Below are 20,665 nucleotides of genomic sequence, written 5' to 3' on the forward strand. Positions count from 1 at the left end.
AGGGTAGATTGAGATTAGATACAAGGAAGAAGTTATTCACTCTGAGGGTGGTGAGGCAGTGGAACAGATGGCACAAAGAGGTTCAGAATGCCCCATCACGAGAAGTGTTTAATGACAGGTTGGATGGAACTTTGAGCAACCTGGTCTAGTGGAAGGTGTCCCTGACAGTGGCAGGGGGTGATGATCTCTTAATGTCCCTGCCAGTCCAAACTATCCTAGGATTCTGTGATCTACCTTTCTGGAAGGAAAAAGGAAGAAACAATGTTGTATACCAGTCAGTGCAATGGGCCAGGTCATGTCCCTGTGGATAAGTGGATTGCTATTCTAAGTAGAAGCAAAAATCTAAAGTTTAATCGTTCTAGAGTCATAGGAATATACATGGTGGGTCCTGATTAAGTTCCCTGCACCTTATTATAAGAGTAGTTTAAGATAATTGAGATTTTTGACTTCATCATTTATTTTATAAGGAGCTTCAAGTATTCAGAATAAACACTGAAATAAGAGGAGAATAAGCGGAAAGTTAATTCATCTCATGCAAATTGGAGTCTGTGTCATTGCATTTCAGAGAGGGACATACTGATCTCGTGTTATGGAGAACACTCTTTGGGGCAAGTTCTCATGGATTTGAGTGTTCTTGTATGTTCTGAACCAGGTCATTTAAAAGATACTTGGGACCTCGCTGTCAAAAAGATGGAATTTTAGGCCTTGAAAATTACGTAGAGAAGGTATAGATAATGTATAGTAGTGGCTGGGCTGGGGTTGCAGGGTTTGGAAGCTGAAATTTATCCTTTGAAATTTATGTAGGAGGAGGAGGATTAGGGGAATCTGAAAAAAGATAACCTACCTTTCTCAGTAATCAAAGATAATTGGAATTCTCTGCCTGCAGAACATGAGAGGCATATCAAGCAGTCGTTTCACCATTAAATACTGATAAGACCTATCAAAACTTGAATTGTCAGCAAGCTTTAACATTTATCCTGTAGTAAAACTGAATATGGGAGCAGTGTTCTCCAGAAGAGAAAAGTAATGTTTTCCACAGACAAAGTGGAGTGGCGTACACTTCAGTTGTCTGTCACTGTAAAATACAATTACTTTCCTTGTAGTGCCAGTGAGTGTTTAAAAATTCTGCTTGTAAGTTTTGTCTTGGTTTGTGGATAGGTGTGGTATTGCATGGATGTTTGTTGTCTTGTGTTAAAACTGAGTTTTATTGCCTGTTTCTCCATAGCACAATAAACAAAGAACAGTTTTCAAAAAGGAAAAATGATACACTGGATCCTGAGCTGTAAGTATTGCTGTCCCTCTTTGAATGATCCTCATTTTATTATAAATCCCTTGTAAGATACATGTTATTCATTCACCGTCAGCTTTGTCTTTGAATGTTTTCCAATTTCATGTAGCTCTGTTAGTTGGTAGGGGCTGCTCACTAATCATCAGATCTGGCATTCAGTGCTGAGAACCCAAACCACTGTGGCTGTGCTTGAGAAATACATAACACTGGATGTCTGGGCTGAAATGACTCCATTTTGTTGTCTTGCATGTGGATTCTACAGAAGGATGAATGCAGATAGCTCTGCTTTGAAACTTTGTTGCGGCAAATGCTCAAGTCTCAGAACTCATTTGAGTCATTTGGCAGTAGCTCTTAGTGCCTTTGGCGTTTCTAGTTGCTGCATTTTACAGGCAGCTGTAGTAGAAGGAAAAGTTGCTATATTTTGGATCAGCCCGTTCTCTACTGCTCTGAAAGCAGAACTGTAGTCATTCAGTAGCATTGAGATGATGGTGACTCAGCTGCTTTTGCTTTTCTTTGTATTCCTGAGCCGTTTTTTGAAGCTGCTTTACATGGTCCTGCATCATACACCTATGCTTCTATTTTGCAAACATCATATCAGTTCTCAAATGAATGAGCAAAAAGGATATTTATTGTTCCCACACCATCCTTCTAAAGGCACAAGGGTCAGCCAGTTCTTCTGTTTTGCAAGGGCTGTGGGAAGGAGAGAATAGTAACTTGATTCATAAATTTTCTTTCTCTTTGTTAAAGTGAAGATAGAATATAAACCTAACTTACAGTGTGATACGACATGCTCTACATAGATTGCAACTATTCATTCAAAGTCTCAAGCTTTTAGACAGGCATGTTCAAAAGGAGTCAGATTGTCCCAATACCAGAAGCAACCTTAGATATTTTGGAGAATTATGTTCACTGACATCTGGGAACTAAACCATATGACTTGTCTCAGCTGTTCTTAAATCTCTGCTGATCTTCTGAAAGTGACTTAGGTATTTGCTTCTGTGTTCTTCCTTCCCACCTTTCTGCAGCATAGTTGTAATATACCGCAGGGTTCAAACATAGTGGGGCAACTAACAGCCAAGTATTTAATCTGGTTCTTCCTTTCTGACATGTGTATATCCATTTTCCTCTACTCTTTATAGCAACAAGCAGTTTACAGATTTTATCCTTAAAAGGGCTTTACTTGAAAAAAAAAAGGAGTGGATAGTGGTAAGACAAGCAAATGGTAATGGTAAATGCAAATGGTAATTATATGCCCTTGCATAGTCTGCCTGACTTGAGCTGGCAGGTTCTTAATTTATTCTGAAGGCTGTTCTCAGCATAGATGTGCTCTCTGTGTTAAACAGACTCAAAAGCCTAAATGCTAGAAGTGCTTGAATAAAATATTACAAAATATACAAGCAAGCAGTGTTACTACTAACCTTTGCTTCCCTTTGCCTTTTTCTGCCTCGTACAGATTTGTTGAATGTATAGAGTGTGGAAGAAAAATGCACCAGATCTGTGTTCTTCATAATGAGATAATCTGGCCTTCTGGGTGAGCAATTTCTCCTTATTAAGTAGTTAGCATGTTTACTGTTTGGTAAAGCTCGTGCATAAACTTCCTTATATTGGTTATATTTAAAAGACTGTTTAATGGAAGAAGTTACATGCCCTGAAAATTTTACACAATCTATAGAGTAACATCAAATTTAGACAGTATATCTTACAGTGTTTTGTGTGAAGTTTTCTAATCTTTAATATTTCCAATGTTTCTTTGTGTGGAAGAGAGCATTTCAATTTCGGCCTTTTATGTTTAGAGATTCTCAGCCTTCATGAAAAGATGTTTTTAATTCTAGTAACAGTTTCAGACTGATCTGTTTTCTGTACAAATCATACTGCTTTGTCATCTTCAAAAAATTTTATAACAAGGATTTAACAGGTGAACCAACTTTTTTGACCTCAGTGATCAGATTGCATATTAAAACAAATATAACTTTCTTTTACTCCATGGTTCTTGATCAACGTATGTGTTTTCTTCTAATTGATTAAAAAACTTTAAGAAGGATGATAACTTATATGTTGAGGAAGTTTTATAAGAGCTTAAATGTCCCATTTCTTGTCAAAAAAGCTGTGAGTTTAGCATTCTGTTGTCCCATCCACATTGCTGCAGAAGACTGTGGATGCTGCAGAGACTTTTACTCCTGTGAGGAAGAATCATAGAATCATTTCAGTCTACAGTGTACTTGGGCATTTAAAAAAAAAATCAGCCTTGTGCTTGGTGTTGCAGTGTCTTATCATGATCAGAGGCAGCAGTTTGAGCCTGTTTGCTCCAAGAATACTTTGAGCTGATATTGTCAGACCTGGCAGTGGAGACTTCCCCGGGCTTTCCAGAGGTGATGTGGACAACTGATAGGGCGTGCAGAACCTGGAGCTTAGATCCTCCTTTGCAGCTCTGAAACAGTTGGGCTGTTCTTTGTGCTTTTATTTCAAATTTCAGTTAAGGTATTTTTCAGATCAGATAAGATCTGGTGAAGGAGTTTGCTTCTAATGCTAAGATGCTAGAGAACTTGGTGGTCTGACTTGGGGTGACTTCACTTTTTTTTTTTCTTCAGCTTTGTCTGTGATGGCTGCCTAAAGAAAACAGGACGAACCAGGAAAGAGAACAAATTCTCTGCTAAAAGTAAGATTCTTATTTAGATTTATTTTGCACCAGCAAATTTAAATAATAGGTTAAGAATGAGGAAGAGGTGGCTTTTAAACTTGTGTTGTATTTAAGTGTTTTGGAGCTCAAGGAGGATACTTTTGGTCAGTTTTGACCATCAGTTCTGTAGTGTTCAGAGTGTTTGCATTCACAGGTGGGAGTGTTAGTTAATAGTCTGTTTTAGAGGGCTAACATACTGTTTTAGACCACTTCCATTATTGAAATATATTCTTTTGTTAAGTGGAGATACTAACTTGGCTAGTACGGCTTTAGAGACGGGATATACTTCCGAATGCAATGTCTGCTTGTGAAGATATGTCTGAAAACAGTGTTTTGTAATCCGGTTTAAGTAAGTTTAACACCTATTCAGGAGAAACCGTAATTGTGATTGACTTTTAAGACAAGATAAAAGTTGGGTTGAAATACAGATTCTTTATTCATTTAAATAATGTATAAGCCATAAATGTGCCTGCAGGGGAAAAGCAGCTCACCCCATCTAGAAGTGGAAGGGTTTAAAGATAAAGCTTTAATTTATGTTAACATGCTGCATGTGTTAAGTTATTTTTCATCTGATATCTGAGTAGAGAAATCACATATGAACAGTTCAGTTTTGTATATGTTTAGAGCTGTATTTTCTTTCTGCAGGGTTACCAGCTACAAGACTTGGTACCTTCCTGGAGAACAGAGTCAATGATTTTCTAAGACGACAGAATCACCCTGAGGCAGGAGAGGTCACCGTTAGGGTGGTACACGCATCTGACAAAACTGTGGAAGTAAAACCAGGAATGAAAGCGAGGTATGTTTGTTTAATTTTGCTTTCTTTTGGTGGAAGTGGGAGCTCTTTGTACTTACATGATACACTTGATAAAATAGACTCATTTAGGTTGGAAAATAGTTTTAAGCTTGAGTCCAGCTGTTACCCTAGCACTGCCAAAGCCACTGTTAAACCATGTACATCTACATATCTTCTAAATATCTCCAGAGATGGTGACTCAAACTCTCCCCTGGGCAGCTTTTTTCTATACTTGACAGTCCTTTTTGTGAAGAAATTTTTTTCTTAATATCCAGTCAAAAAATATTTTTGTATTCAAAACCTCATCACCAGCCAGTTTGTTGGTTGGAATCAGGTGTTCCAGCAGCATAATAATTTTTTGTGATGAGTGTCTTTTTCACAGTAAAAAGTGAGTCACTCATATTTGAGTAGTCTATAAACTACTTTCAAATTTCACTAAAATTACCCTTAGAGTAGCCTTGATCTTTGTTGCCTTCACCTAGTAACATGCAGTCTCTGATATGTGAATATATTTGGTATTCCTCTTTATCTTCTGGTCTGCAGGTTTGTAGACAGTGGAGAGATGGCAGAGTCTTTCCCTTACCGAACAAAAGCGCTTTTTGCCTTTGAGGAGATCGATGGAGTAGACTTGTGCTTCTTTGGGATGCATGTGCAGGAGTATGGCTCGGACTGCCCTCCACCCAATCAAAGGTGAGGAACCCTGTGAAAGTCTGTTTTACCTCGGTACTCTCTTTTTTGGATGAACCTCTTGTAGTTCTGGATAGAGATTCTCTGTTGCTTATGAGAGACCTGTAGTGCTGCTGGGTTCTAGAAACAAAGTAGCTTCTGTAATGTCAGAGTTGTTTCTTACTGAGGATGCTGGCTGGCAGACAGCCTTGCCTTAAGGATCACCTTATCTGTGTTCTCAAGGAAGGAGTTGAATAGTTTTAGGCTAGGATATCAAAAGAAGGCCAAGTTTCTAAAGGTAAACTAGAATCAGAGGCTTTGCAGATTGCTGTTGTAATGGATGCTTCAGATGTATAAAATAACATTAATAAACTTGTAGGATTACTTCAAAAAGTCTCCTCTTTCTCATGCTTTTTGTTGCTTTTTTTTTTTTTAGGCGAGTGTATATATCTTACCTTGACAGTGTTCATTTTTTCCGCCCTAAATGCTTGAGGACTGCTGTCTATCATGAAATACTAATTGGATATCTAGAATACGTTAAGAAACTAGGGTAAGTATCTTACAACATTTTCTTCTGTGTAACATTTGTACTGAGTAGTTCTTGCAGCAAATTAAATTACTACATCCTCTAGTAAAGAATATGGGGCCTAAGTATCAACCTGTGATAGAATAACTTGACAACAACTGTGTACAGTTGAAAAGAAGAGAAGGAGGTATTGCAGGCTTTTCACAGGAGGCCTCTGCTTCAGATATTTTTATTTCCAAACTTATGTAAAACTTGAAGTCTAAGTAGAAACAGTAAGCCTCTTCTCCATAAAATGTTGCTGTCATTGTGTAATGCCACAGCTTTAATTAGGTCATTCCTTTGGGCTAGCAAGTAAGTCCTTACCCTTGTTTATAAGGAGAAAGTTGTGTATTTTGTCTGTACTGATGAACTCATAAGTTATAACTTTGTAACAGTTGCATAAAGCCACTAAGAAATCTTATTTAGTTGAAATTATGAGAAACTGAAGAGTTAGGAGAGAGGAAAATATACTTGGACAGCACAAAATAACACAGAACACTGCTGCAACGAGAAGGGTGGAAATTAAATGACCATGGTTACTGAAGTAGAAAGGCCAGTGAAGTAAACATCCCACTATTGTCAAGGTACCTAGTGTAGGCTGGTGAAGTTATTTGTGGAGAAATTGTTACGGACTACATTTAAAACATTGATAAGAAAAGTTAGGGGAGTTGAAATGGAGGTAAGTAGTACTATCTTCAGTACCTCAGTGAGGTGGTGTGTTCTTTATTAATTCAAAAGCATACATTAGGCTTCTTTCTGGTTTTTTTTCTTGTCTATTTTCTAACTTTTGAGTCTGTACATTTGGTGCATAGAATTCAAGCCTCAGCTTTACTTAATGCTATTTTCTGTGCTAATGGGTAACATCAGGTTTTCATTTTGGAAAAACAATCTTGGTCATGCAGTATCATCTCTCTATTCTCAGGCAGAAGGAATGACAACTGGCTGCAGCTCCCAGGGCTTGGGGAGGGTTCTGCAGAGCTGTTTCCCAACAGGGAAAGGATGGTTATTTTTCTCTGATTATTCCTCCTACTAGAGTTCTCTTCAAAAACTAATAAAGAAGAACTGAGGATGAAGAACTGATCTTAGGTGTTATATTCGCTGCAGCTGCTGCTAATTGGCTGTCATCTGTCTTAATAGTACTCGAGACTGTGCACTCAATACTATTGTTTGGCAGTGCCTGTTTATTCCCAGATATAATTCTAAAACTTTTTCAAACCAATTCTCAAAACCCAGAGGATCTACAATAGAAATGTGAATTCTGTCTTTAAGTAAATCTGTTTTTAAAATGTTGCTACCTGAAGTAATACTGCTCTGTCTCAAGATTTCGCTACTTGAATACCTAGACTGCATCTTTCTCCCGTTAGTTAACTGGGAGATGGCAGTTGCAGGTTTGTGTCAGGCTTTGTTTTTTATGTAGACTGTAAAATGTGCACCCTTTACGTACAAGTGTTCGATATATAGCGCTGGATTTTGGAAAATTAGTGAAAAGATGGAAATGTTAGGTCCGGGACCAGCCGCCAGCTCGGTGGTGGCGCCACCTGGTGCCAGAGAAGAGAGTGCGCGAGTCCATTGTCAGAGCCCACATATCCCGGTTTTGTCTGCCCACACCAGGTATACTACTGGACACATCTGGGCGTGCCCGCCCAGTGAAGGAGATGACTACATCTTCCACTGCCATCCTCCTGACCAAAAGATACCCAAACCCAAGCGACTGCAGGAGTGGTACAAAAAGATGCTGGACAAGTCTGTGTCAGAGCGCATCGTCCATGATTACAAGGTCTGTTAAGGGTGTGCTTGGGGGAGATTGACCAATCTTGTTCTGATTTCTTCCTTGCCTTAAGCGTTGTGCCTGCTTATTGGTGTTTACTGCATTAGTTTTAAGTGAATTGAGCACCAAAAGTTTAGAGTTAAAACTTACTCTCTTCAAAACATGTAGCTTCTGAAATCATTCTAGCAAAAGACTTCAAGTAGTGCCTTAGAACAAACTGCGTTCTCGAGGAATACTGTAAAAGAGCAAAAGAATGTACATGGAATCTTAAATCTTGTGTTAGATCAAATTGCAGAGTTAGGGTGCTGATGCACTTAGAAGTATGTAAAATCTTTGGAATTATCAAGACTAAAATGAGAGTGGAGATTATGGTCATTACATTGTCCCAGTTGGTAAGAACGCACATTGAAATCTAGCACACAGTAATGATGTCTTACTTCTGAGTGGGAATATTCGAAATATATTTGACAAACTGTAACTGATACAGTGTTAAATTTGCACTTAGAATGTGCTCTCATAAAATGCATTGAAATAGTAAGCTTTCCTTTGTTTAGTCTGCTGATGCCTTTTCTTGTCACTCATTGAGAACATTGCTTTTCATTACGTGACTTGTAATAGTGATAACCAAAAGTGGGTTTGCTGTCTTTTAGGATATATTTAAGCAGGCAACAGAAGACCGTCTAACAAGTGCAAAGGAGCTCCCTTACTTTGAAGGGGACTTCTGGCCTAACGTTCTGGAGGAGAGCATTAAGGAGCTAGAGCAAGAGGAAGAAGAACGGAAGAGAGAAGAAAACACTAGTAATGAAAGCACAGATGTAAGGATGCTTCTGTTTTTCATGATCTAATGTAAAAGTTCTGATTATATATGGCTAATGATGAAAAAAAAAAGAGGGGGGAAAGGCACTTCAGTTAACTGGATTTTTCACTCTAATATAAATTTCAATTTTAGTTTAGAAACGAGAGCTGATAAAATACCACTAAGCTACATTTGGATGAACAGTGGGTGTTCATATGGCTATAAACTATCTAATTACCTGTCTTGGTAATTTTGTTGAAACAGCTGCTAATTGAATATTTTGATGCTGAAATCCAATTGTTATCAATGATCATGTTGCCACCTCAGCCTGTTTTGGAAGTTTTATCCTTAAGCATTACCTTTTTAATAGTGGCTCACTCTTTTCTTTATAACTTAGATGTTATGACACAATCTTAGCAGAATGTTCTGAGAAAGTAATGGAATGCTGTGAGTTAGTACTTGATTCTCAATAGGTTTTTTTAGTGGCATTAAGGATCTGGAGCACAAATTACTGCTGATCTATTGTTGGGCTGCTTTAAACTAGAGAAATTTCTTGCTGGTGTATGGTGCATTTTTTTTTTTTGGAGAATGTACAACAGTGTAATCAAGTTCAACAAAAAATCCTCTCAAAAATAAAAAGATGCCTCTTAATTCAACAATAAGTTTGAAAGTGAACAGATGCAGAATTTATGTATCTGCCTATCCTTGGATGCTGTGAGCTTTTATGGAAGAGGTTGTGAATCTAGGGTAAGGTTAGTAGTTTTGTTCATGCAGTAGTATTTGTTAGTTAACTCTTTAAACGCCTTTGCTTTGTCACCTTATCAACTACTAGATTTTTTTGGCAGGTTAGAATTTTTTGTTGAAAGATCTTTGGATCAAAAAAAGTTAGGTTTAATGTTACAATTAAAACCTGTGATTCTCCTGTGCTGCTCTTTGCAATACCTTCTTTCAAGGACTTAGATTAAACAAAGTGCAGGAAATTAAGCAATATGATATCAAATTTGCATTAAGTAACATCTTTCTTAGGAAGGTATTGTTTGCTTCCCACAAGGTATAGCTTCAAGTCCTCATCTTTCTAATACACCCAGAAACCACTTGTGAAAGATCATTTAGCTGTCTGTGAGGTTGGTCAATATTAAGTTGAGCCTTCACAGCAGTTTGGCTCCAAAATCCTGAGGTAGGGCAAGCTTGCAGTACATTACTATTTAACTTTATTATTATTACTACAAGTATTTTTAACTCTTTATTGTTCCTATGTTGCACTCTTGAAGAAGGGGCAATAATAAACTGTACTGTCAAGTGACATGATATTTATCCATGTTCACTGGGAATTTCCATTCTTGCAAAGTTATTTCAAGCTTAGGAAAAGTGTTTGTTTGGCTAGCAATTACTTTGATCCTTGATCATCTTATGCTGTGGGATTTTGAGGGGTTTTCTGAGCAGCCCAGTGAGGAATAAAGTGTTCATTGCTAACAGAATATAGTTGAAATTAAGGTGACCTGTTTTGTTTGACTCCTGCAGGGTATGTGACAGGTGCATGCTAGAAGTTGCAGAACAACAGTTTCGTTCCAAAATCAGTTTAATGTAGTCTGTTAAAAGTAAATCTGTCAGAGCTGTAACAAACTAAATCTAGGTGGTTTAAGTCTGTCTTACCTTTGTTTAGTTCAGTATGAATTGCACTTGGCAGTTATTTTTACCTTTGAATTGCATGAGAATTCATCTACTGAACCCCTTTGTGGTCATCCAAGGGTGTGTAGCTGTAACAGACAAAAAAGTTTCACTATATAATGTTTTGCTTGTACATCCTGAATATCTATACTTTTAATATTTTTTGCGTGTATGTATTGCTGATCTTGATATATTTTTGGAGTAATTCTAATGGAATTAATTTAATGTTTCTGGGGACCCTACTATGTGTCTTCAGAGTAAATGATTGTGAAGTGTGTTTTGTCCTGCAGCTATAGAATATGTAAAAATAATAAATTGGTGATGTGGTGTTGCTTAGATACCTGACATAAAATGTCTTTAAAATTGCTAGGTGAGCAAAGGAGACAGCAAAAATGCCAAAAAGAAGAACAATAAGAAGACAAGTAAAAACAAGAGTAGCTTGAGTCGTGGCAATAAGAAGAAGCCTGGCATGCCCAATGTGTCCAATGACCTCTCCCAAAAGCTGTATGCCACTATGGAGAAGCACAAGGAGGTAAGAGCTGATTGAATGAGGAACGCTTTTTTACTTTAGTAAAGAGGTGTACAAAGCTTTGATACTTCAAACAGAGTCATGCCCTGTAAATTATACAGGTTTGGCTGGAGAAGTGAGTGGCTCACCCAGACAGACCAGTACCAATAAGTCTGGGTGCTCTTGGCTGCAAGGGAAGTGGGAATAAATGCAGCTGTGCATTTATTGGTTTTATATGCAAAACTTCCTAACCTTCCTAGATGGCCACATCAGTTCTACTGTTACTGTTCAGTTCAGTGCCCCTTTCCTGTCTCTTCAGAGGAAAGTGAACCTGCAGGGCACCCACAGGTCCAAGATTTCCCAGACCTCACAAGCACCCCACCTGGCGGCAGGTCATTCAAGTGTTAGCTGATCCTGGAACTGTACACTCTGTAATGAGGTTTGGTGATCAAAACATCTTGATAAGTGCTAGCATAATAAGCTTTTTTATTTTTCAGGTCTTCTTTGTCATCCGTCTCATTGCTGGCCCTGCAGCCAACTCCCTGCCCCCCATCATTGAGCCTGACCCGCTCATTCCATGTGACCTGATGGATGGGCGTGATGCTTTCCTAACCCTTGCTAGAGACAAGCACCTGGAGTTCTCCTCACTACGAAGGGCTCAGTGGTCAACCATGTGCATGCTGGTGGAACTGCATACCCAGAGCCAAGACCGCTTTGTTTACACCTGCAATGAGTGCAAGCATCATGTGGAGACCAGATGGCATTGCACTGTCTGTGAGGTATGTTTGGTAAAGTTTTCCCTGCTTCTGTTCCTGTATCTTTGTGCCCAGACTGTTCTTTATCTGAACTGGTTTCACGTTAGTAACTGGCAGAAAAAGATCTGTGCAGCTCATCTGCTGGTAGTTCACAAAGGAGGGAAAACATTTTCTGTAACAAGTGGCTCTCCTAATGTGCTGCTTGGTGTGATTTCTGCCTTGTGGAGAGCTGAAGGTGCTGCCGCCTAAGAAACTGGCCACTGTAGCCATGGCTTTAGCTGGAATGGTAGGATTAGCTGATTTTTCTGAAGAGCAATGCATACATTTTCCTTCCAGAGTCAGAAGTGTGGGGCTGCAGTATTTCTGTAAAGATGGCACTGTTGGTTTACTGGCACAGAGGTTCTGCTGTGCTGCAAGTCAGATCCCAGTACTCCTGTGACTCCTTCACTACTCTGTAGAATGCTGCAAACAGCATTTGTGTCTTCAGAAGTGTTTGCAAAACCAGTGTGTTTGAAGATCAAGTCCAGGGGTTTTAGTGGTTCAATGCCCACTGGAAGCTGGATTATCAATGTATCTGGCTTCTAACTTATTTTTTTAGCCTGCTGGAAGGGAATGACTGACTCAGATTTGATCCTAATTACAATTTGATACTTCTATTTCCTCTGGTTACATATATAAATAAATACACACACACGTGTGCATGTGTGATTTTACCTTCTTGGTATATACCAGAAAGTAAAGTCTGGATTTTCTATGGTTTAGTAAATCCTGAGAACTTAGGTTTTTTACTTAAAGATCAATTACGGAACCCAAACTCGTGTGCTGTTGCTTTCACTGAATGCCTTCTGTTCTTTCACCACTCTCTGTTGTTTAACTCACATCTGCAAACTGAAAATGCAGCTTTCATTCTTTTTTGAAAGCTGGTACCTCTTCTGCCCTCTTCTTTTGAAGAAGCAGAAGCAGATGAGCAGCTATTCGTCCCCTGCCTATTTCTTCTCCTTTCCTGTTGGGATTTTTCTGGCCCAGCTGAATAATGTGGGATTTACTAGCTCAGAGCCAACTTGTTTTTCAAGGTTTATATATTTGTGTAGCTTCCAGACACCCTTACACCCACACACTTTCCCTGGCTATAATTTGGATTCATTCCTTCTCTAGTACCTCAACATGGCATGAAAGATTGAATTTTTCCCTAGAGCAACAATTTGCCTGCAACAGACTGGGAGTAATTTGTTGAGGTGGCATGACATCATTTATCATATGGAGTTTCAGGAACACTGATAACTCCTCCTTTGTTGTCTTTTCAGGATTATGACCTGTGCATCACCTGCTATAACACTAAAAACCATGACCACAAGATGGAAAAATTAGGCCTCGGTCTAGACGACGAGAGCAACAACCAGCAGACGGCCACGACGCAGAGCCCTGGCGATTCCCGCCGCCTGAGCATCCAGCGCTGTATCCAGTCTCTGGTCCACGCCTGCCAGTGTCGCAACGCCAACTGCTCGCTGCCGTCCTGTCAGAAGATGAAACGGGTTGTCCAACACACCAAAGGCTGCAAACGCAAGACCAATGGAGGGTGCCCCATCTGCAAGCAACTCATTGCCCTCTGCTGCTACCACGCAAAGCACTGCCAGGAGAACAAGTGTCCCGTGCCCTTCTGCCTCAACATCAAACACAAGCTCCGTCAGCAACAGCTCCAGCACCGCCTGCAGCAGGCGCAGATGCTCCGAAGGAGGATGGCGAGCATGCAGCGCACGGGTGTGGCGGGCCAGCAGCAAGGATTGCCCTCACCCACGCCGGCCACGCCGACAACTCCAACGGGCCAGCAGCCCCCAACACCACAAACCCCGCAACCTCAGCCTCCACCCCAGCCTGTGTCACAGCCTCAGCCTGCACCTCCCAACAGCATGCCACCCTACACCATGCCAAGAACTCAGCCCCCCAGTGCTGTGTCCCAGGGCAAGGCAGGTGGCCAGGTGACACCTCCGACTCCACCTCAGCCACCACAGCCACCAGTTCAGGGTCCTCCTCCGGCAGCAGTGGAAATGGCCATGCAGATCCAGCGGGCGGCAGAGACCCAGCGCCAGATGGCACATGTTCAGATCTTCCAAAGGCCGATTCAGCACCAGATGCCCCAGATGCCACCAATGGGAATGAACCCCCCACAGATAGGCAGAGGTCCTGGTGGCCATATAGATCAAGGAATGGGGCCAGGAGGAATTCAGCAGCAGCCACCGTGGGTACAGGGGGCCTTACCCCAAGCTCAGCTGCAGCCGGGAATGCAGAGACCATCCATGATGTCAGTAGCTCAGCCGGGTCAGCCGATGAATATGGCCCCTCAGCCAGGAATGGGTCAGGTACCTGGCACTGCTCAGCCCAAACAACCACCTCTGCCCCAGGCGGCCTTACAAAACCTACTGCGGACTCTCAGGTCTCCCAGCTCACCCATGCAGCAGCAGCAGGTGCTTAACATCCTTCACTCCAACCCTCAGCTGCTGGCTGCATTCATCAAGCAGCGGGCAGCCAAGTACGCGGGGTCCCAGAACCCACAGGGCATGGCGGGGCAGCCTGGCATCCCGCAGGGGCAGCCGGGGCTCCAGCCGCAGCAGGCCATGCAAGGGCAGCAAGGAGGGGTGCACCCCAACCCCGCCATGCAGAACATGAACCCCATGCAAGCAGGAGTGCAGAGGCCCAGCATGCCCCAGCAGCAGGCGCAGCAGCAGCCACAGCAGGCCATGGCTGGGATGAATCCTCAGGCGCAGCAGATGAATATGAATCACTCGGGGATGGCTCCCCAGTTCCGAGATCTCCTGATGAGACGGCACCAGATGATGGAGCAGCAGCGCCACCAGCAGCAGCAGCAGCAGCAGGGAGCGGGACCGGCGCTGGGGCCAGGGATGGCCAACCACAACCAGTTTCAGCAGCCCCAGGGTGTCGGGTATCCCCAGCAGCAGCAGCAGCGAATGCAGCATCACATGCAGCAGATGCAGCAAGGAAACATGGGACAAATAAGCCAGCTTCCACAGGCCATGAGTGCAGAGACAGGAGCCAGTTTGCAGCAGGCTTTCCAGCAAAGGCTGCTTCAGCAGCAGATGGGGTCCCCAGCTCAGCCCAATCCTATGAGCCCCCAACAGCACATGCTCCCCAATCAGGCCCAGTCCCCGCACCTCCAGGGCCAGCAGCTCCCTTCATCGCTCACCAATCAAGTGCGTTCTCCGCAGCCTGTACCCTCACCGCGGCCCCAGTCCCAGCCCCCTCATTCCAGCCCATCCCCTCGGATGCAGCCTCAGCCTTCTCCACACCACGTCTCCCCGCAGACCAGCTCCCCACATCCAGGACTGGTAGCTGCCCAGGCTAACCCCATGGATCAAGGGCACTTTGCCAGCCCGGACCAGAGTGCAATGCTTTCCCAGCTTACTAGCAATCCTGGCATGGCAGGCCTCCATGGTACAAGCGCCACGGAACTGGGGCTCAGCTCCGAGAACTCAGACTTGAATTCAAACCTTTCACAGAGTACACTAGACATACACTAGACACGTTGTAGCATTTTGGGAGCAAAAAAAAAAAATAATTAAAAAACAAAGAAAATAAAAAAAAAACTTATTTTCGCAAGACTTTTTGTACTGAAGACAAATTTTTTTGAATCTTTCTTAGCTAAAACGACATTTTTCCCTGGAACACATCTGAACTCTGCAGCAGTAGTTTATGGTTTTAAAAACAAACCGACAACGAACCTGAGGGACAGTAGAGTACAAAGAATATATTTTTGTTATGGCTGGAATCATAACCAGTCCTTTTTCTTGGCTTTTTTTTTTCCTCGTGTGCGTTGGGGAGGTCGGGGGAGGAAGGTGTTCTTTTGGTTGTGTACCAAAGGATGCCCTGCTCATGCCTCCAATAGGTTTTATTTTTTTTTAAATTAATGAAAATATGTAATATTGATAGTTATTATTTACTGAGGCAGATGGTAAACATTTTCCCTATTCTGGTTTTTCTTCATGTCACTGCAAAAAAAACCACCACAAAAACAGAACAACAGAAAAACACAGGAGAACCTTTTCCTAAAACCGGAGGACAAAAGGGGTTAATGTTGCTTTAAAAATACATTACATATATAAATATATATATATAAAAATAAATACCAATCTTTTCCTCTTTGGGTGGAAATATGTCAATTCTTTGAAAAATGTAAAAATATTAAATAACTCAGTCCCCTCCTGAAGTCTACTTTTGTCCTCCAAGAATTTTCTATACAAGAGTCTGAGCTTAAAAAAAACTTCAAGTATTAAAGTAATTTGTACATGTAGAGAGAAGACAACATTTTTGGAAATACACAGGGGCAGCTGCCAAATGGATGTAGTATATATATTGTGGTTTCTGTTTTCTTGAAAGAATTTTTTTCGTTATTTTTACATCTAACAAAGGAAAAAAAAAACATAAAAAAGAGGGTAAGAAACAATTCCAACGGGATTATTTCAACCTGAGAAAAATCCCTGGGGTTTCTTCTTTATGCTTGCTTTCTCTCTCCCGTGCCCCTTTCCCATCCTCTTCCACTTTCTGTAAAACTTGAAAATAGAAAGCAAAAAACCCTCAAATGTTGTATATCATGCAATTCAAGTTGGTTACTTATAAATAAGAACTTTCGATCACTGTATAGACTGTTAAAATTGATTTCTTATTACCTATTGTTAAATAAACTGTGTGAGACAGACAGCCTGTTTTTAATGTTTCCCTTCTCTCCCACATGTGTTGCTTGTTCTTTAAATGGTGGGGGTAGCGGGATATGTGCTACTTCAAATGTTTGCTATCTAGACATCGGAGAGCTATTTAATGTATATGACTGTTTTAAAATGCAAATCTCTAATAAGGGATGTGGAGTAATAATTAGTCTTCTAAATGGACTCTTTTGGTACAACTCTGCATTCGCGTTGTTCCCGGCATGTATCTTACCAAAGAAATGAGGTCTGACCTCGACAGTTGTGCCAGTCAGCTGTGCCCCGCCCTGCTCACACAGCCTGGGAGCAGCTGATCTTCAAAGGACCTATTTTGCATTTTGAAATGAGAACTATTTGTTTGGATATGTGATATTAAAAGATCCTATTTCACTTGGAGTATATTGTGCGCCTTTTGCCACTGAAGTGTGGGCACGAGGTAAGCTGGTGTGGAGGTAAGCAGGCAGGTGCCGCATCAAGACAGTGCATGGGTGCCCAGTCATCCTGAGTCACATCTGGTGACCTGCTGGATGCAGGGGCATTCCCGAACAGATGTGCTGTCGCCATGGAGCATGTGTGCAGTGACCCCAGTTGTGTGCCGCCCGCAGCTGCACTCACATGCAGTTAATCCGGTCATGTCATGTGTTGTGCACAAGCTGCTTGCGGTGGATGTGGCTGGTTCATTGAGGGCTTTCCAAAATCCAGCTGTATGGTGTGCATCTGCACTTACTGCCTAGGGAATAACTCACCACCAGGGCCTTACGCACCTGGAAGATCCAGATGGGACCAAGGATGTGACCAGAGCACGATTGTCGAACACCGGCTGTTTTGGGAGCATCAGTGTATCTGCAGATGCCAGACAAATAGCATGAGTAAGCTGACCGCAGGAGGCTGCTGGTGGAAGATGATGGAGGGGGTAAACATGGATTGATGGGAAGCTGAGCCAAGTGCCAAACAAAAGTAATGGTGTATTACAATGTGAGTAGATGTTAGAGATTTTCAAAAGTGGGAGTAAAATGCTTGGGTTTTGGATATAAACACAATTAGGACAATGAATCTTGTATTTAAAAGGGGGTTGGTGGCAAGCCTTTAGCAAGATGGTGGGAAGTTTATGGCAGGCTTAAGGAAAGCAGCCCTGGGCTTTGGTATTTGCCCTTGGCTAAAACCTCATACTGCTCACCCCAGTATAGTGCAGAGCTGGTCTGCACCAAGCCCACAATTACCCTGGTGCAGTGGGAGGGACTGCTCCTGACCTAAAGGAGAGCAGAAAGCAAAAAAAACCCCGTGTGTCAAATGGCAAGACAGCAGCCTGGGATTGTTTAGATTTGCAGTCTCCACAGTAAGCTTTCCTCTTCCTTCCCTGCCATCAAGCAAAGCCTAGTTTTGCTTTCAGCCTTGGGGGACTTCTCAGGATGGAACATAAATAAAATTCCTTCTAACCATATACAGGCTAGTGAAGTGAAAAGTGTGCCCAGCCTTCTAACTTGTACGCTTTTAGTGCAAACAGCTTTCATTTGTGCTCATTTGTGCATTTGAGTTAGCACACAAACCATGGTTAGAATTTCCTGACCTGCATCAAAGGATCTGAAGTGGGGAAGTCCTGGGACCTTGCAGAGCACGCTACAGATCTTCCAACTTCAAATGCCAACATAGAGACTTGCTTGAAAGATGCCACGATGCATTCTGTGCAACAGCACAGCTGCTCTGTCTCCATTTGTACGTGCTGACTCTGAGTCAAGTTCAGTTTTTGAGGTGGTGTGGATGATCTATAGTCTTAAATTTGTATAGGGTTTCTTTTCCTGACATCCCCCCACTTCTGCTTTCCCTGGTTCTACTGGAGAACCAGATCTCACCATTTGAGGAACTACTATGGCTGTTTCAAGTAGTAGTAGGATTTCAGAGTGATGACAAGATTAGGTTGTCATCTCTACCTCTCTTGCCATTCAGTTGTGTCCAAGTAAGAGTAGGTTGTTTCACTCTGGTTTATTAGACTCTTGGATCAGCAAAAAGAATCCACACTCAAAGTTCTAGCAATCCAATCAGTATTGATTGTCCAGTTACAATTATGCTAATGGTTATACTCAAATAATGTGTTCAGTGATGTAAATTTTCTAATGTCTGACCTTCCAATGTCCCAGCTCTCTCAGCCTCTCCCCATCTGACAGAGGCTTCGGTCTTCACATCACCGTGCTGCCCATTTGCTGAATTTACTATGCCCATGCCCAAGACAATGTTGGTAGCAATCACCTAGTCATTAATAGCAAAACGAGCTACAGCAGCTCCTGGCAGGTCAAGACAAGCCCAGGCAAAGCCTGGCAGAGCCTCACGTAATGCAGAGCTTGTGGCCTCTTACTGGCAGTGGCAGCACCATGACAAGGCTGAGGTAGATGATGTGATGGCGACAGCCATTCCCGCTTCTGTTTCATTTTTCCAGCATTTTTTTCCAGTGTATGATACGCAGTTTCTCTGAAAGAAACTCCATCTCCTGTTTCCAAGATGGTCTTTTTGCTGCTTTCAGTTTCATCCAAACTCAAGGCCTCCAGCCCATCATCTCTGGACAGTCTGGAGCAGGTGCTGTAATGAAAGACAGCAGCAGTCAGAAGAGTGCTCCTAAAGACCAGTTCTGCCTATGTGATGAGGCTTCTTACCCTAAAAATGAGCTTTTATTTGAAGACCAGACACAGGGTGCTGTGTCTGGGCAATGTTTATTTTTACAAACCCTCTCAGAAGCTGCCTTCCTACAATACAACGCTGGGGTATCTGCCAGTTAGCCCAAGGAGCCATTACTTCCCTCAGCTTGTCAAAGCGGTGTGCCATAGATCCCAGCCTAGCCTGGCCCCTGAAAGTGTAAAAGCACAACATGCTTCATCCACAGAAATTGTAGCAGGATCTGTGCTTGCATCATGGCTGAAGAGCTACTGAGCTGCTCTGTCAGCCTGGCCAGTGTGGCAGGAGCATCAGCATTTGCCTGCCTGACTGCAATCTGGCATTTTGTTTCAAAATGTTTTGATGGTTTGCTCAAGTTGCATCAGTTGCACTCCCTTAGAACAGGGTCTTGGTTTTAACTCTCCAGCAGGGGATATTGGACATAGAAAGGAAACCTGTTCCATGACTGGTGCTGTGGGTAGCTGATGGGCAATCAGCCATGGCTCTGGTCTACTCTCCCTGTTGTAGGGAGTGTGTTGTAGGGAGGGTGGAGAAATTACTGTTGGCACCATCTCCCTCAGTCATCTTTAAAGCCCTTCCTAGCTCCTGGTGAAGTTGGCACAGCTCAGACTCTGGTTTTTCCCAGGTGTGCTGGGTGGTGGCAGGCTCTGGCATATCTTGGGAGCACAGAGCTATGTGGGATGCAACCACTTGCACTGGCAGTGGGTATTTTGCTTCTCCTCATGCCCCTGCAGTCCCCAGGGCAATAGCAGGAATTGGAAGGTCATTACCAGAAGAAAGTTCATTGCCAACCTTGCTCCTTTGGCTGAAAGTGCAGAGCTTCTGTTGCCCTGAAAAGCAAGGAGTCTTTTGGTTTTTTTCTCTTCACGTTTACTTTTCATTATCTGTGTTGTCCCACACCAGTGTGGCACTGAAATGAGCCCCAGGACAATGTTGTAGTGACCAAAGCTTTGGGAGCCATACAGTGGATAATCTCACCAGGCCCATTGATGGAAAACCAGGGCAGGCTGAGGTGTGACCTGGGTCTTACCACCACCCAAACTTCCAGGGCTTGTAACCACATTCATGGCCTGAGTTACAGCCATCAGATGTTATAACTCCAAATTCATGAGTTAAAAAAACAAAACAAAAAAACCCCCAAACCACCTCAGGTGCTCTTCTGTTTGCCTGCTGTTATCTCAGTTGGAGCTTGTATTGAAGGATTTAAAGCATTCTTTTATCAGGTGGGCCCAATTCTCCCATGTCACCACAAACAGTGAGAGAGCCCTTAACTGGGACTCGGGAAAGGATGCGTAAAGGGATTTCCACCTTGGTAAACAGCTTATTTTGTGTCAGGCCTTGTGGATGGTGTAACATCTTCTGCCATTACCTGGATGTACTGATCCAGGCTGCCCTTTCTGCTGGAGAAGGTGACCTGGCAGGACATGGTGGTGCCCCATGTCTTCCTTGAAAAGTTTGCAGAAGGATCAAGAGGCAGCACATCTCAGCTCTCAAAAGCCAGATTTCTTGGGGGTCTGGGATGGGATAAGCACTTCAAATTGAGATTTATCTCCTAGGCAGTTAACTCTTCCCTCTCCTTGTCAGAATAGCCCTGGAAATGGGTGTAGTTGCTTTTTGGGGTTTTGTTTTGGTTTGGGGTTTTTTGTTTGTTTTTTGAGTTTTTTTTTAAATTTCGACAAAAATTATTCACTATTTCATTAGTATTTGTATGTAGAGTTGTGCTGACATATATTGACAGATCTAATGTGGTAGTAAAAGAGCAAGGAAGGACAGGCTAACTTAGGATTTGTGCCCTTAACTGGGTT

At 42.4% G+C, this 20,665-nt stretch overlaps 1 protein-coding gene across 1 annotated transcript in view; it reads left to right on the plus strand.

The window, feature by feature from the left end:
- Window positions 1–16,592, plus strand: part of EP300 (E1A binding protein p300) — a 60,315-nt gene extending 43,723 nt beyond the window's left edge. The window contains exons 21-31 of the mRNA XM_058864589.1: window positions 1,226–1,282; window positions 2,742–2,819; window positions 3,877–3,944; window positions 4,611–4,761; window positions 5,302–5,448; window positions 5,861–5,974; window positions 7,601–7,766; window positions 8,408–8,572; window positions 10,592–10,753; window positions 11,227–11,508; window positions 12,789–16,592. Coding sequence (XP_058720572.1) covers window positions 1,226–1,282; window positions 2,742–2,819; window positions 3,877–3,944; window positions 4,611–4,761; window positions 5,302–5,448; window positions 5,861–5,974; window positions 7,601–7,766; window positions 8,408–8,572; window positions 10,592–10,753; window positions 11,227–11,508; window positions 12,789–15,017 — 3,619 coding nt within the window. The 3' untranslated portion in view covers window positions 15,018–16,592. The remainder of the gene's footprint in view (window positions 1–1,225; window positions 1,283–2,741; window positions 2,820–3,876; window positions 3,945–4,610; window positions 4,762–5,301; window positions 5,449–5,860; window positions 5,975–7,600; window positions 7,767–8,407; window positions 8,573–10,591; window positions 10,754–11,226; window positions 11,509–12,788) is intronic.
- The last annotated feature ends 4,073 nt before the right edge of the window (window positions 16,593–20,665 follow it).

The sequence above is a fragment of the Poecile atricapillus genome, chromosome Z (assembly GCF_030490865.1).
Source record: "Poecile atricapillus isolate bPoeAtr1 chromosome Z, bPoeAtr1.hap1, whole genome shotgun sequence".
NCBI classification, from domain to species: Eukaryota; Metazoa; Chordata; class Aves; order Passeriformes; family Paridae; genus Poecile; species Poecile atricapillus.